At 38.7% G+C, this 25,229-nt stretch overlaps 1 protein-coding gene and 1 long non-coding RNA gene across 3 annotated transcripts; one reads left to right on the top strand and one right to left on the bottom strand.

Annotated features, from left to right (window-relative positions):
• Positions 1 to 648: 648 nt before the first annotated feature.
• On the bottom strand, positions 649 to 10,132 carry LOC308185325 (glutaredoxin-like protein C5orf63 homolog). Of its 2 annotated transcripts, XM_080573277.1 has the most exons (5): positions 9,999 to 10,087; positions 9,339 to 9,382; positions 5,008 to 5,128; positions 1,669 to 1,725; positions 649 to 893 (listed from the first exon to the last, which is right to left on the bottom strand). In XM_080573277.1, the coding sequence occupies exons 3-5, from the start codon at positions 5,122 to 5,124 to the stop codon at positions 714 to 716; spliced, it is 354 nt and encodes a 117-aa protein (XP_080429403.1). In that variant the 5' UTR covers positions 5,125 to 5,128; positions 9,339 to 9,382; positions 9,999 to 10,087; the 3' UTR covers positions 649 to 713. The 2 variants fall into 2 exon arrangements, with proteins under 2 accessions (XP_080429403.1, XP_080429402.1); XM_080573276.1 differs by lacking the exon at positions 9,339 to 9,382 and having other exon boundaries at positions 9,999 to 10,132.
• Positions 10,133 to 10,460: 328 nt separating this feature from the next.
• On the top strand, positions 10,461 to 23,491 carry LOC308185326. Its single transcript, XR_013943291.1, has 5 exons — positions 10,461 to 10,688; positions 20,436 to 20,492; positions 20,615 to 20,705; positions 22,224 to 22,397; positions 22,756 to 23,491. It is a non-coding gene; the product is annotated as an uncharacterized lncRNA (long non-coding RNA).
• Positions 23,492 to 25,229: the final 1,738 nt, after the last annotated feature.

The following is a 25,229-nucleotide window of genomic DNA, read 5'->3' as shown; positions in this document are numbered from 1 at the left end:
GAAATCAGTGGCACTAGTAGAAATCAGTTTGGAGTTAACAAATGTTGTTTTCATTACAGATTTGCTTCTTTTGGCTCTATTACACTTTATTTTTCTTATTTCTTTCTCAGAAGTGACTGGGATTAATTCAAATACTAAGCCAAAAGCTTGCTGTAGTAGATACAATAGACTTAAGTGCAATACGTTCATCCCACGAGAAGAAAAATAAACCATTTGGTGTTCGCATATGCGTAAGAGCTATATCAAATTGTGCTGATTGTTTTAGAGGTATGACTGTTTCACTGAGAGTGTGCTGTCCTTAATCAGATGTCCTTTTCATTTACAGTACATTTACAGCCCTCTTCCTCATTTCAAAATCAGCATTTAGGATACACTCCTCAATTTCTTCATGCCTCTTAAAGACTTGCAACTTGCATGTACTAACAATCTCAATGCATATTTCATTTTATCTGCTGCTAGGGAGTAACATTTATTTTGTCAATGAAAAGCCATTCCAGGATAACAGCAGATGCAGTAGGCACAGTAAAGGCTGCTAATGGGGCTACGTGTATGGTTGACTAATACAAAATAAAATATAAGTCACTCCATTTTTTTTAGGACAGAAGTACCTTAAGTTCTAATAAAAGTAAGGCCAGATAATTAACACTGTTTTATTTATGCCATTTATTTTTGCACAGTCCTTTCAGAATCACATGAGAACAGTTTCATTTTCTTCAATGGTTTCTGTCATTATGCAACTCCAGCTTTGAAAGCTGGTCTTCAAACTTTTGAATGTCTACTCGATGCTTCATTAGGAACTTTCCATTTAAATGGAAAACAGGTATGTCATATTTGTACTTATCGTACCATGCAGAGTTCTCTGGAAGGGTAATATCCACCTCCTGCAAAATAAACTGTGACAGAAACGAAATATGTTAGTACATACTAAACACTGAAAAACAGTATCTGATTGTCTTTTGATCATTTCTTTCTCAGAAATGCACTGTGTTCATTGTGCTTTTGGATTTATTCTTCCAAGTTGCAGACAATTGCCCATTTTGTGGGTACAAAAAATAAGCAGCCAAAGTCTTTGGCTGGGTATCTGCAAATGACTCTTGCTTTAGTCCAGCAAGGTATTTTTGAATCCCTGTGCAGAACCACTCTCCTTTGAGCATTAGCTACAACAAACATACAGCTGGAAACACAATAGCTTCATGTTAAGCTGCAGAGTGCAACACCTCTTTAATGTTGCTACTAACAATTTCTTCTTTCAAGAAAGACATCAAAACTTGGTTGAAGAACAGCAAAAGCTGTAACAAATATAGTTCAAATATTTGAAGCCCCGCATCAATACCAGCATCCTTCCCGAATGATATCATTACATGCCTCATAAGAGTTGCAAACTCTTCTATCAGCAAGGGAAATAGTATTTATAAACACAGCGGTTCTAAAAACTTTTGCAATTAAGTGTATGTTGGTTTAGTTTGCCAATAGATATTAGAGTAGCATTGCTGCAAAATGTTTTTGGATAATGAGTTTTATGGAAATCAGAGCTGAAATTGTCTTGAAGAGGTCACCCATGAAAGAATACTGGATGAAAATAAATCCAAGCAATTTTCTTTCACAAAGAAAGAATCCTGATTAGCTATTCTTTCTCTATATGAACTGTACAGTATTACAATACATTACCCTTCTCTTATATGGCTCGAGCACTTCTTTTGCTTCATCACAGAGAGGGCAAGGTTTCTAAAGGAAAACATTCAGACCATCTTAAAGCATGCAGTAGAACACAGATCATTTATAGCGTCAAGTGACATAACAGACAGGATTGGTCATTACTGTAAATGTGGGTTCCCTCTCCCATTTCTCTCCTATGTCTTACTGCTTCTAAATCTTTATCAGTGCAGAATGGATGAAATGAAAAACTACTCTTGCTTCACCAACAAAATTTATACATTCGCTGTTATTTTTCTCATGGTACAAATTAACAGTTTTCAACTGCTATTCTAAAAGCAAAGGGCACAAAATCCCCACCCCCAGTATACTTCAGCAGCAAAGCAGCAATGGGTATTGAAAGTGTTGCCATCTCCAGCTGGAAACAACTGCTGGTACTGCTCTTGTCAGAAGGGGAATGAGGGAGTCAACATGACTAACTCCTAGTCTGCTTCAGATCAAGTCACTGCGGGCAGTTCAAACAGAAAAAAAAAAAAAAAAAGGTAAGTTAAAATAACATGGTTGAGTTTGCCTCATAGGAATTAAGCACAATCACTTCCAACCTGCACAGCTGGGAGGATAGTGAACCTCCACCAAGGTGAACTGGAAAACAGCTTTGACCTGTGACGGGGTCAGATTTTCCAATAAAACCTCTCCTTTTTGAAAATTCCCTAGACTTCCACTACAGTTATACAGCTGTCTTTTGCTGATCATGCATCATGATTGTTAGAGCAATGCATATCTGAAGAACATGAAGGCATGTTGCTTCAGCATTCAGTAGTAGCAGCATTTGGCCTACAACTCACATAACAAAGTATACGGCGGCGAATATGGTGGCTCCATCCCTCTGCCATGAAATAGCACTCACAGCTGGGAAGTATTTACTTCTCTCCCTTCAACTTAAAATCTTCTTTACACACAGAGTTAATCTGAAATAGTTATTTCTTATTTCCCATGTGTGAATTAATTTGGATTAAGTACTCTACTTTTAATTCACATCTGATCTAAACTGTCTTTCATACACAGACAAATCCTTACACTCTGAAAACCTATGCAAGATGCCAAAGTTCAACAGTCCTGTATTCCTGCTAGTTCTTGTTGCTTTTGCAGGGACTGATATACTAAAGACTCAAAGGTATGCATCAGTGATGGAGACAAATGCCCCAAAAACCTGTTTTGTAAAGTGTCAGGCTCCTTACAGTGAGAGTAGGATGTACACGGTTCTCCTGGGGTTTGTGGAAAGTGTTCTAACAGTCACACAAAAGCATTTAAAAAACTAAGTTGACTCTTAGCAAATAATATGCTTTTACTCTTGCTTTGTTGACAACCCTTAGCACTATGTGGCACTAACAAGATTGGAGCTGGTTTAAAATCAGACAGTAAACTATTTCAATGAACAGTGAAATTTGTTTAAAGGTCCATTTATATTATTACACATTTTCAGCACAAGAGTGCCCAAAAGTAGGTCTCTGCCATGACTTTATCTTAATTTGTAAAAGGGCTGCCTGGATGAAGCTGTCTCAGAAAATCTCCCATCTGAGAGGTACGTTACAGTGGCAAGTGGGACTCCTATTGCTGAGGTAGTAAAAATCCCTTCCTAAAGTGACCACTGTTGGGCTGTTAGCTAAATCTGTTAGAACGTACACATGGTGGAAGACACAGTTTTATTTCTACAGATAATTCTCATTTATGCTGCATACTTAGACTGAAGTTTTGTGCTCATTTTAAGCTGGCACTGATGCTGAACGAAGCAAGCCCATCTTCCTGCCACCGCTTCTTTTGTGCTGGCGTAAGTACTCATAAAGCTGCAAGTAAAGCTAGGCAGCAGAACTGATCTGACTTACAGTAATCTTGCAAAAAAAAAAAAAATTTTTCCCTTAATCCTGGAGCAGTTGTTATATGAATACATGTGTGTTGGCATAAACGGAGTCCGTGAGAGGGGAACCCATTTGGCAGGGCTAGCATCTACCAGCCTGAAGAGGTCACAGAAGCCATAACTCTCTCCTGCCTTTCCCTCCTTATTCTTAAAAATACAAAGAAAGAAAAAATGTAGTTAAGTAGCATTAACTAAGAGTGCTGACTAAATTTAAAGCAGTCTGCATTTTGCTTTGCATCTGCCAGTAATATCAGACATAAAAAACATTTTACATTAAAAAGATGTTCAACCAAAGAGGTCAGTTTAGAGAACTACTTGAACTCTGCTCCCAGAAAATTTGATTTCACACAGTTTTACTAGTTCAAAATTTTATGACACAAAATGATACAAAAGAGCTTTTTTCCAATTATTAACCCAAAGCTAAGCTCATTATTCCCTACTTTATCACATTCTGACTGTGAGTGAACTGATGCTGAATCAGGCAGGGAGAGAAGAGACCTTTAACTTTAAAGTATAGTACATCTTAAAGAATGTATTCCACTGATTAAGAAACAACTAGTAAAGTTTTTTTTTTTTTTTTTTAAATCTATTCCTACATTACTTAGTTTAAACATTCCTTTATGGCTAGGGATGGAATGAACAAACATTGTGCAGGAGAAGGAAATCATTTTAATCAAATCCATCATCAACGAATACCTCCATACTGATTTCAACATTCTCAGAGCTTTGTATTTTTAGCTTTTCTCCTCTCAAAGACCCCAATGGCTATGTGAACCATACAAACACAGCACAGACTGCAGTGTGCCATCTTGACTAAAAGTGGAGAAGACCTCTGCAGACAATGTAGGCCCTTAATAACAATTTGTGGAAGGTGACAGTTCACAGATGACCATTCCTGATCATCACATACGCTTAAGAATAACTGCTCAGGCCACAGACAAAGCTTTTTTCTGTATTTTATTCCTGTTAGCTTTACAGAGCCAATAAAGCAAAAAGAGAGTGAAGCAGAATTTTCTTTTTCTTCATACACTATCAATACTGCTTTGATATATTTTCAGTCTCACAGTTAGCACTGAAATTAAACGTGAGTGCATTGAAGAGCCTGCTTTGACTGCTCATGCTTGTCCTGAGCAGATTAGGTATGAAAACTCATCTGTGATGTCCATTTCCAGGATAAAACACTGGTAGTTACAGAACAATTTTCCACTAGAAAATGGACCATAGTGTCACTGAGATTCATCAGTCTTGAAGTCTCCATTTGTTGCTTGTAACTATTCCTTTGTGAGAGGAGTGTGCTGTAAAGCCTAGAGTAAAAGACATCCCCAAAGCAGAATGCCCAATACTACACAAAAAGCCAAGCTGCTTCATCTGGGATTCACATATATCAAAGCTGATATATATGCAGTCTTGTCTAGCTTTATTTTGTAAACTACTTTTACCTTGGTGAACAAAGTCAACACTGGCTTATTTGCACTGGCTGAACACAGTTGTCTCCCCAGTAGACTGGATGAATATCTTGCTAGATGCACAGTTTTGCTTAGAAAACAAAACACCATTGTCCTGTTAAGGAAAATAAAATGTGTAGTTTAATTGTTTTGTGGTAAGTTAAAACTCATGAAATTTAATTTTAAAATTAATGTGGAACAGTTCTAAAGTACACAATCAAACCATTTTCACAGCATTTTTATGTTCACAGTATCAATATATTAGTCAGAAAAATACGTCAGTATGTGATTGGCCAGAAAGAACTTGGGGTAGCTCCAGAACTGTAGCTCCATCTAAGAAACATTATACTTTCTTGCTGAAATGCCTCTTTTAAATTCTGTAACATCGATGCTGACATAAATGCATTACGGTGTTTCAACTCGATATGTGCCAGTAAGAATTACATGATATTAACAAAATGCAAAGTGAATGCTTTGAACCTCTGTAATCTTGCTACAGTGCTTGACATATTCTACTTAAAATTATTCCATCAAACAACTAATCTCTACCTAATCGGAATATTAAAATAATGCTTCCTGCAGCAAAAGAAAAGCTGTAGCCAAGACATTTTAACTCAGCAATATTAAATACATGCATGTTGCCCTGAGTCCATAATGCAACTGCAAATTAATTTATGAAAGATGTTGATTTGTTTGCGGTTTCTTCGGGGTAGTTTAAGAAAGCTGATTAAAAGTAGTGTTGTTGAAGGGTGCCATACTGGAGTCTTGAAGTCATCTATTCCAAGTAACACTAATAACAACAGTGCTTCCTCCCAGGCTGCATCTTAACAGGATCTTTACAAGACATTCTGGGTGTCGGAGGCAAAAAACAGAAGCGAAAGGGAGACTGCACTGAGAAAAGTGGGCAGAGATGATACACAGTCTACACTGTGGCAATCAAGTTGCTTTTACATAAAGCCAAATCGTTTCTGTTCAATTTCTGTCCAAGCACAACTTGCCTGAAGTTTTAGTAACTACAGCTGATCACAAACATAACGTGAGAGCATACGTTACACGTTTGAGCTCCTTAAGCATGAGGTATAATGTAGAAGAAAAGAACTGTTGCAATTGATAAGCATGTTTTAGGATGTGCAGCAACAAAGAGCCCAGCGCTTTCACTGGATTTCTCAGTACTGATATTATACAGTATTATATGTTTTAAGAGAAACAGTTTAACCAGCATATCTACTACAGAACAAAACATTGCAGTGGAGCCTAAACTTAAGGCTACGTTTCTGCGCAATGTTCACTATCTTCAGCTCTAATCTTCAGCTATGTTTCTACGCAACAATCACGACAAAAATCAAACATGCGACTTGACCCTACTCTACCTGCCTTAGGGCCACCCATTTTTCCATGGGACGTGGGTAAGGGTGCCCTGCCACGTTTCCAGAAAAAGTTTAAACAAAACAAATACAAAAAAAACTTACTATGCATTGAAAATTGTAACTAGGGTGGTCAAATTTCAGATGCTAGGAAATATATACATATAATTATTTTTCCTTTTTTTTTTTTTCTTCTGACCACATAGAAAATGTTGTTTAAAATGGAATGTTCTGCAACAAACAGGTTTCTGTGTTTGGGTTTACCGTCTACCTTGGGCCAAAAAGGGTTCTTCAGCTCCAGGCGTCACGCTTGGCACCAGTTTGAGAGTCAGCTGCAGGGGCAGCGCAGCGCGCCTGCTGTCCCTGCAAGGCGGCAGGTGACCGGCACAGCACACGCTGCTATTCCTCAGGGTGCACGGCAGTGCACGTGTTTCACTTAGCCAGCTGGAAATCTAATTGTCCAGGATTTTACATAGCAAATACACAAATACAAAAATCAGCTTTGAGTATTTTGGAAAAAAAATGCTAATCTGAATGACAGTGACTAGCCTCAGTCATATTTAGAAATGCTTAGGTCCACAGCAAATAGCTGCCCAGAGAGGGTGCACTTTTGGCATAACAAAGTGCAGCACGTTGGCCAGCTCATGTGCAAGATAAAAATGTCAAAACAAACCGTTTGCATTCTGACAAGTTTTTAAAGGAATACTTTAGTTGCCAGCTTAGCATGACACATTTTGTTCCCTCAAAACAAGTGAAATGCTCCTCAAATTGTCCTGTGACCAGCAGAATGAGTAAAGCCTAGGTTTCCACGGATCTTATTCCCCCACATACATACATTATGTGTATAAGATGACTCTGGTTCCCTCCTTTATCTCCACTTTTTAGATCCCTCCATCCTTGGACAAATTAGAGCCCAGTGGGACTGCTCCTGTCAAAACACCAGCTAAAGGTAATGGACAAAACAGTATCGATACCTAAGCTTCAGGATCTCACAAGAATAAAGAAGCTAGTGCAGTGCATTACTCCCCCAACAATTTCAAATAATCATAAGCAACACTACCTTGAGAATTCAGAAGCAAATCCCCATTGACCAGTACTACTACTGAAACAAGAGTCTGTCATTTCCAGAATTTGCGTGCATCTGTCTGAATGTTTTTATGAATAATCTAAGGAAAACAGAACCCTGGCTGTCAATTTATTCACCTCTGGAGAATGATGCTAAGGCCATACTGTAATGGCAGTTACAAAAAGAATCTAAGGACTAATCCCGATTTATAAAATGACACCAGACTCAGTCCAAGCCTGAGACATGCTCTGCTCTTCCACCACCACAAAGAAGTTTGAGACATCTAGCCCTGAGGGGGGTGAGATATCGTCAGAGGGCATCATGTTGCCACAGCACAGAAAATAAGAGCTTGGCTTCCCCACATCTCTGAAGCCCACAGCTAGCAGACAGCAACATTATGAAGGAGAGCAGTCAGAAAAGCTGCATTTAACCTGGGCTAAAGCAAGGTCCTAGCACAGAGCAACTTGAGCTTCTCAGGACTGCAACTAAGGTTCTGCTCCAGCAGAAATTTGCTTTTAAATCAGTAGGATTTACTAGTTTTGTTGGGTTAAATAAAAAGGTTTTGGATAAAACCAAAGAGCTGTGGTGCTGCAGGAACCCTGAAGTCTTCTAGTATTGTGAAAGGTTAAGCATAGCTGCTATTGATGAGGAGCTGATGAAAGGGAATATCCCAGCATTCATCAGGCAAACCTACTGCAGCAGCTCAATTTATCTGAACGGCATCACATGAACCACTGGGTTCCCAACACTGGCCTGCACAGAGCTGGAAGGCAGAGCTCCAGCCTCATGGATCATTTGCATGCCAGTTTCATGGCTGACAAAAAGAAAGGGAAGCATCTCAGAGGTGCCCAGTTGTGTTCACATCCTGTTCACATTTGCATCTTATCTGTCTGCTGTCACAAGGACTAAACTGCTAAAAGCAAACATAAAATCTTCGAACGTCATTATTCTGGACTTCTCCTTAGCCTACCTCCAAGTAATTATGAAGACTTGTTTGAGAGACAGAATTAACATGTAAATGTAAAAAGAAAGGATGTTTGTAAACTGAAAAGCTCTGCCTCCCCTATAATACAATTGTACACAATGATTTAACAAATGATGCTTGTAAATCTAAACTTGGCCCAGGGTGCATTTCACAAAGCCAAAATGGATTCATTGCCTATTAGCACAATTTCCACCACCTAATAAATTCTGGCCTGCTGCAAAAATAAAATGTGAGACTAAATCTAGCCGTTATTTGGATGAGATAATTACCTGTAAAAACCTTAGGTTAGCATCAATCATTGAAAGGTAAGTATGGCTGACTTTTCCCCAACTATGTGCTTTTAATGATGCTATATACTCTTAAATAGTCTTAGCTTCAAGTCACCAATATACTCGTGCTATGTGTTTCTGAATGTTTTATACACATTACTATCAATGTTTTTAGACAAGATTACATCCTCTTTGATTTCCAGGCATTTGTCTGTATACAGTGTACATTGATGTAGCATTTCATTTCGTAACCCTAATGTGAAGTTCCCAATTGATCAGGCCTCCTGGGGAAATCAAACCTCTTTCTGCAAGATAACTGTAACACATCAGCAACATGAAAAAAAATTGTCTAAAATGGAACTCAGTCCTGTCCTAAACATTTCCTAGCTGTTTGTCTTAAAGAAACTTTGTCTATACTGCTGACTCCTACTCTCTGTTTAATCCTCATTCTAGCGTGACAAAGAAACAGCTTATAAAAAAGCAGAAAAGCAAGTAGATGCAAATGTGAGAATACAGGCTGATGGTCCAAGTGAATGGCAGCTTAAAACAATCTTTTTCTGCAGTTCCTGTTTCAAAACCAGCTATGGCCATCAAAGAGAGTGAACTTGCTGGCAGTCTGTTCTTTTCGGTTTGATACTTACCAGGGAAATGGCGAACAACAAAATAATGTGCCACAGCAAGAGACCTGTGAGTAGGAAAGCCAAAGGATGTGGTTGCTGAGATCCCCACAAGGCTTTTACCCACCAGCCTTCCAGAGGAGGCATGTGAAATACAGGAAGACGTTGACCTTTTTGTGGCACGTAACCTTTTTGTGAAGGCATGCAATTACAAAGTTTTTGGGTTTTTTACACTAACTCCAAAGGCTTTTATGTCAACTCAAAATTCAAGAACATCTTTGATAACACTGCGTGCTTCTGTGTGGTGACGCTGTACGTCAATCTCTATCCATTTCACAGAATCATCTAGGTTGGAAGAGCCCTCCAAGATCACCGAGTCCAACCTCCGACCTAACACTAACAAGTCCTCCACTAACCCATACCACTAAGCTCTACATTTAAACGCCTTTTAAAGACGTTTTAAAGCCCGGCTGCCCCCGACAGCCCCCGCCGGCCGCTCCTGCGCCGCCACCGCCCTCTGCCGATGGCTCCTCCAACACGGCGGCCGCCATCAGCCCACCCGCGGCCTGCCCCGCGGCCGCAGCACGGCAGGCTCATTCACAAGCCCCCGCGGCCCGGCCCGGCCCGGCCCGGCGCCTCCTGTGAGCCCCGGCGAGGCGGCGAGGCCCGTGCCGCGACACCCACCTTGCCGCCGGGGACCGGCGGGCGGCCAGGCCGGCCCCGCTCCGCGCCCTGCCCGCCAAGGACGCCAGGCCTCGGCCCGGCGGGAGGTGGCGGGGCATGGCGCCGCTCGGCCGCCGCCTGCTGGCAGCACCGGGGCTGCCGCCTCTCGCCGCCCCCATCGTGTGAGGAACAATAATTAAAAAAAAAAGGGTTATTCGCGGCGGGTCTGTGTGGAAAAGCAGCCGGCTGCCTCACTGTCTTCTCCTCCTGCCCGCTCAGCACCCCGGTGCTGGCAACCCGCTCAGGATGAGGAGGGAATACCTCTGGATAAAACAATCACAACAAACAAACAAACAAACAAAACCAACCAAAACCAAACCCCCAAACAAACAAACAAACAAACACACACAAACAAACAAAAACATTACCAGTATGTATCATTAAAGCACATAGAAATCACAAAGGTTCATAAACATACCATAAAGGAATCAGAAAGGTGTGGGGAAAATACACGGAGAAATTGCAGGCAGCTTAGACAGAAAGACATAAAATTTGCCCTAAGCAAAGGGCTGACCCTGCAGCACTTTTGCTCATGCTGCTTAACTGGCTTCAGGTTGAGTAAGCGAGCTTTAATTCAATTTATTTCCTTTGAAAGTGAAATAAGTCTGATGTAACAAAAGGAAGCAGTGGACCTAAACTGTCTCTTTATCGGTAGGTAATTCAGTTTTAGTGAGACTATCCACTTTCCTGTGACTCAAGCAGCTGCAATATAGATAAAATAGATTTTTTTAAAAAAGATGTGATTTTTCTCTCCCTCCCTCCCTCCCTCCTTCCTTCCTCTTTCTTCCTCTCTCTCTTTATCTCTTTCTCTCTCTCTCTTTCTTTTTCTTTTCCTTTCTCTTTCTTTTTCTTCCTTCCTTCCTTCATTTCTACCTTTCTACCTTTTAACCTTTTAACATTTAATGCAGACACCAACTATATTCGTGACTGGGAGGAAAGTGGGGAAGAAGAGTGGGACACTACAGAGATCCTTTCTAAGCACAACACTCCACTTCTTCTATTTACAACTTGAAGCATTACATGTTATGGATGCTAAGCAAATTAGTGGATGATATGAAGCAGGGATTAGCAATAATATTTTGGAGTATATGAGTAAGTCCAAACTAAATTGTAAATGTAGTTTGCACATTACAAATTATCACAATTGGATTCAATTAAGTAGAAAAGAGGTTAATCTAAAAAAGCTATCAAGCTGACACTCATGAGAAGTCTTTCTCTACTGAAATGAATTGCCACATTCTTGTCTGAAACCATGACCTTTTTGTCCTTTCTATTGAGCCAGATACTTGTCCACAAGAGAGGGCCCTGGGATCTTTTGATATTTGTCTATGTACAGAAATGGGTAGTGTTTTAGTTTCCAGGTGTATTGGTTTTCCTTTTGCCAGGGAAGTGTTTTAAATAAAAAAATAACAAGTGTTCACCTCTGGGGAATGAAAGCTGTAGGATCATGTTCCTTGAGTTGCTGTATTTCTCTCAGGGGTTCAGCCGTGCTTTTGTAGTTATTCTTGTGCTGAGAGAGGGAGACAAACCTTTTGGGGTACAAATTCAAGTCAGCTTCCTCTCCTCATCTGTGCTAGGAGAAACACATCAGCATGCAGCAGGAAAGCCTGCAGGAGAGCAGTCTTACCCTGCCAACGTGACATACCTAATTAACTAGCAGAGTAAACTAATGTGTCTGCTGAGGATTAGTCAGCTACCAGTGACTCATTTCCAAGCCTTATCTTAATCCCTTCAGTTCAAGAGAGGTGTAATGCTGGCAGCTAACTCTGGCTGTTCATTTTTGTGTCAGAAGCAGAAAATCCAGTGTCAGGCTTGGGTGTTCGGTACTGGTGTAAGCCAGACCTTTACAGTCTCACTTGAGGCAGTGGGTGAACTGGCTCACACCTCGCTCTTCCCCAGGGAGTCTTAGCTCTGGTCTGCACCTGGTTCATGCTTCATGGTGCAGAACTGTGCCTTTAGTGCTCGTTTAGGAAACCTTATGTCACGGATGGGGTGGAAAGGACTGGGGCCTTTAAATGCTGAAAAGGGGGTGGAAGGAAGACTTTTTGTGGAGAGGATACATTCAGAGGAGTCTGGTTAAAAAGCAAGGATAAATAAAGAGGAAAGCATGTTGATGTCTCAGATGCCAGATTGATTTTGTGCCTCTCACTCCAAAAAGGAGTCTAACCTAATCTGGGGTCTGTATATTGGATTTCCAGAAGAAACTGAACGAGACGGGCATACAGTCCCCAGCCTGGCCTGTTTATTCAAATAGAACAGCTGCTGAAGCTAGGCTGTGCACTGGCCATGTTCATTCCCTAACTTCAAGGTGATTGCCATATTGCTTAAATCAGTTCAGTTATTTATCAAACCGCTAATTGACACTGCTAATGCAACTGTTCAGAACAACATTAATTTGATTGCGTATGCCATTTTCAAGATAAAAATATTTTTCAACAGCTTTCAGTCTTACATTGCCTCTTATGTTCATTTGTTCTGTGTTTAGATGTATCTGGTGTGGGCTGGTTTCAACCTTAATCCAGTTTATTTATAATCTGAGAAAAAAAAAAAAAGAAAGAAAAGAAATGGAAAAAGATGATTCCTTATGCTACAACTTTCTGCAAAGAGCATCTAGGATTAAAGTGTTGTGTAATTGGCTGGTTTTGCTTTGGCAGGTTTTTGGTACATCGCTGTGGATAGTTCAGCACAGAGATACTTTCAGTTTTCATACTCAGTTTCATTTTCAGTTTTAGTTATGTGATGCATCCTCTTTAATGTTTGTAGTTATTTGAGAAGAAAAATGTTACAGATGCTGAAAGAGTTATTACCTTAGAATTTGAGTCACTATCACTATGCTATGGAACATGATGGATTGCTGTGCAGTTTACTATATAAAACATGTTCTGAAATCTGGAAGTAGTGCAACCCCATCTTATTTTTCATTCTGGTGCATAGGATGTCTTTAAATATCAAGGTCAGCCATGGCTCAATGGTTAAATTTGCTGCATAAGCATCCTGCTACGGTGGACAAGTCTTTCTGTATTTTTTTTTTTTTTTTTTTGTGTATTCTTTAAACAATGTCTGGACTTGCTTCCACAATTTCAGACTAAAAAGAACTCATGTTGTGATGGATTGCTATTCCTAATGGCCTTCAATTAGGTACTCTTCCAGATTTCTTTTTTATTTCCCTAGTATTTTGACTTTATGTACAGCTTCACAGTTTTATATCTGGTATATATCACAATATGCTCTTCACTACTTCGCATGGTTTGTTTGTATAGGAACATTTATTAAATACCGTATTTAAAATGCAGCAGCATTGAGCTGTTAGAAGATGTATTGTGTACTCCTCTCTTCAAACAAGAAAGTAAAAAAATAGGTGTAGTATCTGTGGAGAGGATTTTAAAATTACTTTGACATCACAATTTATCTTAAATATTATTTAATATAATTTACATTTTCTGATGCACTTTAAATTAAGATTGTAGTATATGTATGATAGTGCTTTTGACGCTTTATTCTTTGCCCTCCTATACACAAAGAGCCAATTGGCACTGTCAGCAGAGAGTCTGGATATTGTCAGGATTGGCTGTCATCTCTATTAGGCCATTTGTGATTTGCAAGTCATTATGTGAAACAGCCACATAATAGCCAAACCTGAAGCTTTAAAGTTAAAGCTTGAAAGTAAAATAAATAAATAAATAAAAATAGTATTCTTGTATGGGAAGCTACAGCTATTTACTTTTTTAGGGCTGAAGTACTCTCTGTTGAAGTTCATGCCAGAAAGAAATATACCTTTTCCTTCTCAGAAATCCTCAGTGCCTCTCACTAGAAGGTTTCTGGTACATTAGGTGCTGCTGTTCAGGTTTCCCCAAAGCCTTCTGTTGGAGACTGCAGCTCCTGTGCTTGCAGGGTGCTCTCAGACTGTGCCAGCCCTGCTGAACAAAGCATGGTCAGGACACTGGTGCCCACTTGTCCGCCTTATTTAACCACTGTTGGGCCTTCCTGTGCCACCAGCAGCTTTCCAGGTGGTGCCTGTGTACGGTGGGTACCGTGAGCACAGCCCAGGCCTGGCGCCACCCCGTGCAGGCAGCATCCACGGGTCAGACTGAGCATCGGGGGTGACATGCCCTTGCTGTTGGGGACAGGGATCACTGGCCAGTTCTGTTGCCTCTCAAGAAGGCAGCCTCAGACCCCCTGGGGGCATATCTGGATATACTGGGTCCTGGCATGGCTGGCCGAGGCTGTAAGACAAGGAAGAAGGAAGCCTGGGATGAAAGCTGCCCAGAATTAACTGTGGACCACAGGTAGCTGGTGGGACTATTGTCCTTAGCCTGAGCTACGTAGTGGGAAAAGGAGAAAGGCGCTGCACTCCTGCCGGCCCACTGAAAATCTCTGTCCGTCTTTCTTATTTGGGAGGGCATTGCTTTGTATGTGGTGCAATGAGCCCTCATATCCAGGAGTCACCACCCCAAGTTTACGTGTGAAACTCTGAAGGCACAATTAATTTAAATAATGAAAAATGTAACACATTCTGAGAACAATCACAGTGTCAGAGGTTCAGTAACTGAAAGACTAGGGGAATGTCAGGAAAATATTTTAGAGAAGTAAGTTTAGATGTAAGATTATAGCAATTTCTTGCAGTAAGGTGTAATTGCAAGAAATGGCAGTTAGAGAACTTACCCTGAGGCAATGCAGCTTGAGAAATATATTCAAAAAACATGATGTGTTTCTTTAAATGATGAATGTCAGCTGTAGAGCATTTTCATTTGCTTTAATGACCTACAGAAGTGAAAGTTAGAGAACTGCCTGCATATGAACTTCCACTGCCTGTTAGTCCAGTGATCACCAGAACATTAGATATACTGATACTGACAATCAAGTGTTGCATAATAGTGGTTTGGACAGCACTTTGGACTTAAGTTTTACATCTAACCATTCCTATTAGAACATCACTGTGATGACTGCTATGATATCTTCACATTTTGCATTGTCAGGGCATTTGGTTAAAGCCTAAGCCAGGGCCCACTGGAAATTGACATCATTCTTTCCATTCTCTTCCAAGAGCTTCGGTCAGACCATTCATTTGCATGTAGCACTGAAAAGAATCATGGTGTGTTAGTTGTGAATGCTAAAAGAGTTGAGCATGTTTGTGTTTAACAGCTTTTTTACACACATACTAGCTCAATGGTGAGTATTTGTAGGACAGAAGACAAGTTTTTATGGAATCTAGGATAAGCACTAGCTTTTTCTTCAATTAATTTTAAGGCAGCTGTGATAAATGGTTGTAGTAAATGTCCCAAGCCCCTCATCTCCAAGATCGCACACTTGTAGAATAAGAGGACAGTGAAATAATGTATATAATTTTGCTCCATATATCCTCTGTAAATTATGTGAAGGTCTCAGCAACCATTTTTTCTAACCAAAGTGTTCCCATCACATACTATTTCTTTGATTACACATAAGTGGTGCATTAACAAGTAGTAGTTGTCTGGCATTATAAAGTGAAGATTTGGGTTTACTCCTATACATTCATATATTTTTTTCCTAGAAATGTCTTCTTGCATTTTCGATAGATTGATCTGCTAAAGAAAAAGAGCTTTTCCTTGTGTCATACTGCAAACTCATCACTTGCACACATGAAAAAATATTTTATTTCTCAGTACTATTTTCTCCTCTGCTACATGGTGAAGAATTGCTCTCATAATCCACTCTGTAACCCACCTCCTCTGAAGCCATGGATTTTTTGGATAAGCATTTTGTATCAATTCACAGCAGTGGTATCATAATGTTTTGTGCCGATTTAAAAACGTGTGAAAAACTGGTCTCCGACTTAAAATTGAAAGATGCAGAGGAACAGCACAGAGTTTAGTTCTGGTATGGAAAGTCACCTATTCAATGTGTAGTTTGTTTTAATCATTGGGTAATCTGATTCATTTTACCTTCTCACTGTGTAATAAAAGTACTGAACCATACAAGCTACAGTACTAACTAAGGTGCCATGCAGCCGTCAGGGAAGTCTCACGATCTTGCTCCTCAGGAGGGGATGGGAGCGTGCTCCTTTTTCCACCTGCCAAGGCGAGCATCCCCTCCCCATGCCCCTCACCATTTGATGTCTGGATGTATCACTCAGCTCTTTCTGCATCACCAGGCTGTGGCTCAGCACCAGCCCCGCATTAACACATCAGTTGTGTTACTTATTTTCAGGTAAAGGAGTTGTAATAAAACATATTTACGCATGGTAGTTCAACTGCAGAAGGGATTTCCATGTCTGGGGATGTCTTTTTATTTATGCTAGAAGGTTTTACTTCCAACAGTAAGTTTGGAAGATGAATAAATGGAAAACTCTGCATCTTCAAATCCAAAAAGATCTTGTCATCTCAGCAGAGCAACTTGAAGGGATAAGAATAGTTAAACAGTGGCTTTACTATTTTGTCTCTTAAGTAATTACCAAAAGGCATGAAACAATGGCTTCATCATTCTCTTCTGGACCCTTTACTTGGATTTTTTGTTTTTTCTTTGTAAAATATATATATATTTCAGCACCTGCTTTATTGGGCCAAGACCTCAGGGTGATGATCCACGGGTTTTGCTGCAAAAGCCTGCGGGACCATTAATGCATTGTGGTCAGGCAGGGGAGAATAGAAAGGAAGAAGCTAGTTTCCAGATTTGTGGATGTGTCTGTCTTTGGGGTTATCTACACAACAACAATTTCTGTAGCCTGAGAATCTTTAAACACAATCTTTAAACACAATGTTTGTTTCTTGTAGCAGTCTCTTGTAGCAGAATTAACATGAGTTCAGCCTATGCTTGTTTACTCTACTTCTTGACTTAGGCAACAGCAGTATAGGTAAACTTATTATTTGTGTTTAAAGTTGGATTGCCAAGATGAAAAGGCCATTGTTTTCATGCCTTTCAATATAATGTCATTTAGCTAAACATGATGTTACTATGATTTCACAACAGATGAGGACTCTTAATTTCTGTGCAAAACTTGTTACCAAAAATGTGTTGAGCTGTACAATCTTCATCATCTAGCTGTACAATCTCAAGGATTTGGTCTCACAGCAGCAAAATTCAGTTACGGAATTCTTTTGTCCAGAGGAGATGGCAAAGATGATGACGGGTCTGGAGCACCTCTCCTATGAAGACAGGCTGAGGGAGCTGGGGTTTTTCAGCCTGGAGAAGAGAAGGCTCTGGGCAGGCCTTATACAAGCCTTCCATTACCTAAAGGGGGCCTACGGAAAAGCTGGGGAGGGACTTTTTTTCAGGGGGTGTAGAGATAGGACAAGGGATAATGGTTTTAAAGTAAAAGAAAGTAGGTTTAGATTAGATATTTGGAAGAAATTCTTAATTCTGAGGGTGGTGAGGCACAGGAACAGGTCGCCCAGAGAAGCTGCGGATGCCCCATCCCTGGAAATGTTCAAGGCCAGATTGGATGGGGCTTTGAGCAACCTGGTCCGGTGGGAGGTGTCCCTGCCCATGGCAGGGGGCTTGGAATGAGATGGTCTTTAAGGTCTTTTCCAAACCAAACCATTCTGTGATTCTATGATTCCATTCTGCATGGATCACTGAACGGATCAGCTCTCAAACTGCATTCAAAGCTAACCTATTAATCTTTTTTTTTTTTCTAACATATGGGGCCATACTGCCCCAGTACTATAGGCAGACAGATGATGGGCTAAGACGTGCTTGGGTGTTGCTGTGATTATGATCACATTGCAGAGAAGTTACATGATGTGTTATATGATGGTGACACTTGATTATTGCTACTGACGTGAAAAACCATCTATCCTAAATAGAAGGTCAGAGAAAATTAGCTTCACGTTTTTATCCAAACGTGGCCAGTCAGTATGACCAAGCAAGCCATCATCAAAGGAAAATGAATGCCAGAACACATACAAAAATCTTATATTAGATTAAAAATCAGAGAGAACAGGAGAACTTTAACTGCTGTGTAAGTAAGGAGAATTAACTTGTGTTTGATATGGCAGAAAAGCAAGAGTCATGGATTGAATGAAACTAGAGATATGACATGATGAAAGTAACAGGTTAAGAAAATTTTACTTACATTGAGAAAGACGCATAGCAAGAAAAAAAGACCACACCCTTCCCGCTTCTCATGATTTTTCTAGTTCATAGCTGGGTATCTACAATGTCAATGCAATACTAATGATCAAAGAAGTAAAATAACAAATGGAGTAACATCTGGATTTGTTATGATCATGACAAACTCAAGCTGTACACTAGTAATTTATTGTAGTCACTTTCTTTGTTATAAGACCAAAGTAAACTGGCATGAGTGGGATACAGCATTCAGAATCTCTTTCAGAAAGTTTTCTTTGTATTTCTAGGATGTTCAGTTTTGATTCAGAAGCTATGTTGTGCTGTTCCTTTGGCTTCAGCAAAGTGGAGTACTTGGTTTGGTTTCAGCAATGTGGAGTACTTGTCAGTTAGCAAAACTGAACCTCAAGACTTTGTATGTAGTTATCTGTTCAAGGACTTCCACTTTGTCAGAACAGAACAAAATACCATGATTCAAAGGCTACAACCAGCAGATACATGGTTCTTTTAAAACATGCTTATGATTCTTTAGTAAGGCAATGTAATCAAGCACTTTGAAATAAGCAATCAAATTTTGTAGGTGTAATATTTAATTTTAATTAACAATTCTTCACTATAATGAGCTTCAGAATGTTTTAAATATTTGTCATTTTCATAAAGACGAAGTTTTAAGTACTTTCAGTCTTTAAGTTTAATTGTAGTTAGCATGTGCTAGCATGGATAAAAAATGACAGAATTGCAGACCTTTTATTTTGGTTATAAATTATCATTGTCTGAAAAATTGGATGGTTACATAGTTGGCAATGAAATAGTCTTGAAAATCCTTGAATACTTAAAGTCACCAGTTCAATGGCATCACTGAAAATTGTTTTTATGGGAAATATCGGAAACAAATTAGAGGACTTCAAACAGACTCAGATACAGGATCTATACTTGAAGAATTCAGTCAATACAATAAAGTAGACCAGATGACAAATAAAAGAAAATGTGAAGTCTCAGCTTTATGTAAACAGTATCACTTCAGTAGTTATTTAAAGTGAAATGAGAAGAGTTTTGAAAACTATTTTATGAAAGAAGATTTCTGGCTGCAAAACTCCAGCCTTTTAAACAAGAATTTTTATGCAATGAGTGGACTAAACTGCATCTGTTTTTAAAGTGTTAACAGTTATAGCTCAACACTTGTAAAAATGAGTTAACTGCAAAATACATTGTTTAAGATGTTATAAACATTACAGTAGTTTCAGAAAATTTCTAATTCTCTTGTATTGGCAATTCAAATCAGGCATTTTGAGGGACTTCTGCTGTGTTTGTAGGAAATTTCTTCTAATTAACACAGATTTATTCCCTAAAAAAAAAAAAAAAATCTATAAGTTAAACTGTTACCATCTGGCAATTAAATTATCTTTAAAATAAATAAATTTTGGATCCACTTAAAAATTCAAACTGAGCATGTATTTAAATACAGTTACAAATCTGATGTTTTTTTTTTTTTTTTTGAATTCTTAATATGTCTACAGTGTTTTTGACATCATATGGCTTTAACATAAATTCAGGACATCTTAGTGAGTTTTACTTTATTCCCAACTTTTCTGAAATCTTTTTATTCAAATACTTACAGTCTTCAGTAATAGCACCGACTGCATTGACCTATCTGATATTCCTGAGGAGCCTGTGGATAACTCACATGGCAAGTAATCAGTGATCATTATCAGTTACTGAATTTTAAAATATAAATATTACCCATGAATTGGAAGAAAACTTCCCATGTCAGAACTAAAGAATTCTTGAATCCAAAGGAGACAAAACATATTTCCAAGGGTGTGATTTCCAGAAAGTACCGAGCAGTTTGTTTGAAAATCTGACCCCTTTAAAATTATGCTTTGCTGAAGACAGTTAAGGTTTTTATTTTGTTTTGTTCACCACCCTCCCCCACCATTTGTATTTTTATATTTTTATTTTTCTGGATACATAGTGATAACTGTATGGTAAGAATTATCACACAAGATAACTTGTTATCAATTTTTCTATTTGGTATCACTTTACAAATTGAAATGATGAGCTTGGGGGCTAGAAAAACTTATGATTATAAATCCAGATAATATATCTACTGAATATCTTATGGTAAGTACTAAGGAAATTAAATAAATAACCTATATTCCATCCCTTCTTAGTAATATGTTGAACTTGTCTGCCAGTATAGTAAGCATTCTAATTCAGTGGCATAACATTTTTCACAATCAGATTTTGATACTACCATTCTGATAGTACACACAGCAGTATTTTATCCATTGCAAAGTTCATTGATATGTAATTTTATATTTGGCTTTACTGTTGGTTTTGCATTGCCACATGGAGGTGTTGATGACTGGTTCCTGTTCTTCAGACATCAGAACCCCAGAAAGGGAATTGTAGGTAAGATTCAAGTTTTTAGCTGAGAACTAAGATGGGGAATATGACCACCATAAATTCATTGATTCAAAGAATCGATACAGTGAGCTGAGTTGCATAATCTTCTGTTTGTCCACCTTCTACAGCAGCTGATGGAGAAGGAACGATCAGAAGTTTGTGTGAAGGTGGAGTGGAAATAAACCAAAATTGTTTTAGAAACTGTCAGTATCCGTCTCTGTAAGTTGTACTCCCTTCTGTAGTTGCTTCACTTATGCCATATTTCACTTCTCTTTCTAATGGTTTTAATTGTACTGGAGCAATCATAACAGACCTCATAATTCCTCAGGGAGAGTCATCAGGATGCCATATCGTTCCTTGGTTCTTCTAACTGCATTTCTAAGCACCGTTTACAACGTTTCCTATTGTCCTTTCTTGGGCAATAAAATGCAGACAAATAGTGGTTGACAGCGGGAATAGCGGCACCCTGTGGCTTGTGCTCCACTTTGCAACATTTCAAATACTACAGTAAAGTCTGCTAGATGATGGTAGTTATTAAACACGCATGCAAATAGCTATTAAATGCAGATTTCATTTAGAAACCTTGATTCTCTGTGTATGAGATACAGTGTATTCAGAGAAAGAAAACGACTCCCACTTAGGAAAGTTATCTAAAAGAAATAGGTTTCACTCTGCTTCACCACTTTTCTGTTATTCACAGAATGCTACAAAGTCGTCTCTGAGCACATACACATGCGTATATATATATGCAGTGGTATGGATTATAGTGAATCAAATTGGTTGGGACCTCCAGCTGTGCTTCACTCATCTGTGCTTCATTCAGTGTTTTACCAGCCTAGAAACCCAATATGTACTATTTAAATTCAGGTGGGAAGTTAAGTAAGCCTGCTTGTCACAGAGTGTTCAGATTATAGTGAATAAATGCAAGGACATATTCCAATTTCAGGAGGCCCTGTGTACCCTTTTTGGCATGTGCAAAGGGCACTAAATAATGAGACAATGTTCTGTGCACCTTTCAGTGTTGCACCTACTGCACACTGGCATCTGGCTGCTGTAGCAAAGACTGGGAGGTCTCTGTAGCCTCTTTGGGTGTCAGTGTCATTAATGATGTTTTGACAAAATTCAGCCACAACAGTCACAAATATGAGACAATGACATAATGACAAAGGATGCTATTGTTTGTGCTCTTACTCAACTCTTTAATTACTCTTTGTAAACCAGTCCTAAAATCACTACAGCTTCTTTCACAACTCGTGTAATGATATACCGCTCTTAATAAACACACCAAAGTTTGGTTCTCTACTTGGGAAGAAATGGAAACATTGATAAGGGTCTTCTTTCATAGCCACCAAATTTATGGTGCTTTGCAGGGTTCAAACAACAGAAGTCCCAGGTGGTGGATTTTGTTCCAAAATCACAAACTTTAAATCCTGACCCTGAACACCCAATATAAACCACAAACTGTTTTTCTTGGTCAGTAAAGTATACCTAAAGAACATGGAGAAGTGTAAGGGATGATGTCTGGTCTGAGTTTGGGTGGAATTTTGGTTATATTGATGAAAGCATGGCTTAACATGTTGCTCAAAACCAGCCCAGACTGTGAAACACTTCTAGTAATAATTTTCAGTTATTTTGTTTACATACAGGTAATGCTGGAGGTGCTTATTTCATATGCCACATCCAAGCTAATGTATGCTATTTTTTCTCATGCATGCTAATTTTTCACTATTTTTTCAGAGATTTGCCTTAGACATTGAAACAAGAACTGGGTAGGCTCTGATAACTGAGATTGTTTCTCACATACATTTAAATGAGGGTGACCGTTTCAGAGTGAGCAACTGAGTCTGTTTGTGGCTGGGATAGAAGCAACAATACTGAGGCAGAAATCCCAGAGCAACTCAACAGGCAAATGTAAGAAAACAAGGGGAAAGAGGGCTAAGTAAATGGTTTTGTGGGTGCTAAAATGGGAGGAAAAGAAAGACCCTTTTTTTTTTCTTTTTCTTTTTTCATCTTTGATATCTATCTATCAGATTATCCTTCCATGCAGAAAAATGATGGAGACAAAGAACAGGGATGCCTGAGATTGTTTTAAACTGGCTTCATGCAATACCTAGCAGCTTTGCTGCACAATTATAGAGCTCAGTGGGGAATTAGTCTTAATGAGAAGTTAACTAGCACGTTTATGTACTAATAGCTACTTACTCTTGTCGTCAATAGTACTAATGGGTATATATTATCAATACCTAACAATACCAATTGTGTCTTTCAGGTTTGGACTGTTACATATTCTGCCAAAAGTTCAGGAGCCAGCTCCTTTTGAATGACAGAACTATAAAGCTGAAAATTTAGTGAGCAGGTCTTAAGGAAATACTCCTCACATTTCAAGTGGATTTGAGAAAAGAAAGCATGATTTTGGCCTCTGAAACATTAGGTGTCATAAGTACCTTTGCAATCATTTATCCTTTTACATTCTAATGCAGAACAGAAGTAATAATTCTGACACATTTGAAGAAAACATGACTAAAATCTGTCAGTATCAGATTTCAGTAACTGTGCTGTGTTCTGCCTATGGTTATTGATGGATGGAGTTGTTAGCAGTTCAAGACCTTCAAGATCCTTTGAACATTAAGAGAAGTCTGAGAATGAGATTCAAGGTATTGGGAGGTTTCTAGATCAGATCCTGCTTGTGTTTACCTTCAAATGTATAAAGATGAATATGAAACTCAATAGAACAATCCAATTATTCAAAATATGGTATGAAAGACATGTGTTTCTTTCCAAAATATGTGTTGTATTTCACATTCGAAGAATTTTCCAAACATATCCTGGGCTGCATCAAAAGCAGCATGGTCAAAAAGCATCCACGTTCTAGTGGATGGAGTGTCTGCAATTGTTCGTGGGACAGTACAATGAACTATAGAACACAATACCGTGCAAGCGTTCCCCTGCTACTGCATTATGACTCTGCTGGTTGTGGGTCTATAACATAACTAAGGGAACACACATTAATAGGCAACACACAGACTTCTGAATCTTTCAAATGCTGACATGTGAAAATAATTTGTCATTTCTAATAGTGAAGTTAATATTCACTTTAGGCAAAATGAACTTCATAATTAGTAAAATAAACAGTAATACTTCTCAGCAAAGTGTAGGGTACTTTATGGAGTAACACTTCTCAGCATAGTGGAGGGAAAAAAGAAAAAGTTGTGCATACTTTCCAGTAGGATGTGAAGGTAGACTACTTCATAAAAAAAGGAAAAAAGATAGTTACATAAAACCTAAAGGTAATTAATAATGCTATCAATGCACGCTGAGCTGCAGTGTGGTTGCTGTCCGGTCTGAGACTCACAGAAGTTTCTGTACTTGATCTATTGCCCTCAGCACCATAGGGATTTTGCCAGTAGCACTGCATTGCTGTAAATATAATTGCCTTATTGATTTCTGTCCTCTGAGATATCAATGTGTGCAGCAGTAGAAGAGAGCTGTGCTGAACACAGACACATCTGCAATGTCTCAGAATTGCACACAATATCTGTGTGTTTTCTGTGCAATCCTATTTCCATATATCCTTTGTAATGCAACTATCCCATTAATGTTGCATTCAGGGCAGTGGGCAACATTACTTCCAGATGTCCCACGTTAAAAAAATGGAAATGTACAATTACATAATGAAAATGAGTGTCCAGGACTTGAGTTAGTGCAGAGTGCAAGTAGCAAATAACCTATGGCATATAATTGGTTTTCAGGCTATTGAATAACATTGGAGGGAATGTGACATTATTTTGCACTTTTGTTTTTCTAGCCTGGCAGGCTTTTCTAGACTTTTACATTCCCAACTCTGACAAAAAAAAATGTAACTATAAATATAGCTTGCATTAACTTTGAATAACATGCCTTTAGTGAGGAAGACTAATAAGATGTTTAACCTAAATTTGCAATTCAAAAGGCATAATCCCACAACACAATTTTCTTAAAAAAGTAAATAAAAAAGCACTAAATCTTTAAGGATGGTTAATTAAATGCTCCACAGTTTTAAATGCTACAGAATCGGAAACATTTAAACATATATTTGAATATATAAGGCACCTCTGACGATTCCCATTGCAAGCCAGTACGTCAGCAGTCAGTGCCAGGCAGCACGTAGCACTCCACTGTTTGTGGACCTAACTGAGTGATAATTTACTTCTGTTCCCTGCATGTAAAGGTTTGATTGATTTATTGATTGATTTACACTGCATTCAGTTTTATGAGGCTCTGAACATCTTAATTTTTTTCTTCAAACTCTGTGGATGGATTTGTGTAAAAGTGCATAATTCATTACTTAGCTTTAAATTTTTGGTAAAACAGATTAGCTTTAAAACAAAAACAAACAAACAAAAAGAAACAAAACAAAACAAGACAAACTTAAAGTGAAGAAGTTCTTAACAGCCAATTTGCATATGAGTTTGTCTCATTTATCTCTTTTCTGTGTTCTGTTAATGTTAAATTACTCAACATAGCATCCTCAGGATTTTTGTAGCTAGGTTGTGTGTCAGGATTTCTACTTGGATACCTCTGCAACAAATGAACAATTTCCTTTGCTTCCTTATGCTAATGTGATGTACCTTACTGAGAGGTTACAATGAACTGGAAAATTAATTCTGTTTCTTATAAGGTACCAGAACCTGCAAAAGAAGCACTATATTCTTCCACTGGGTTCAGGAAAATCTTTTGCCTTTATGTAATGCAACAAAACTAAAT

This window comes from Anser brachyrhynchus, assembly GCF_964034855.1.
Source record: "Anser brachyrhynchus genome assembly, chromosome: Z".
Classification (NCBI taxonomy): Eukaryota; Metazoa; Chordata; class Aves; order Anseriformes; family Anatidae; genus Anser; species Anser brachyrhynchus.
This window is presented reverse-complemented; position numbering and strand designations above follow the sequence as displayed.

Excerpts from the sequence above, each read along its gene's own strand:
- LOC308185325 (XM_080573276.1), bottom strand. The coding sequence starts at position 10,096 with ATGCCCCGCCACCTCCCGCCGGGCCGAGGCCTGGCGTCCTTGGCGGGC. Across the intron at positions 5,129-9,998 it reads CGCCGGTCCCCGGCGGCAAG|GACAATGGTGTTTTGTTTTC; the intron begins GTGGGTGTCGCG and ends TTTCCTTAACAG. Across the intron at positions 894-1,668 it reads TCGAGCCATATAAGAGAAGG|TTTATTTTGCAGGAGGTGGA; the intron begins GTAATGTATTGT and ends TTTCTGTCACAG.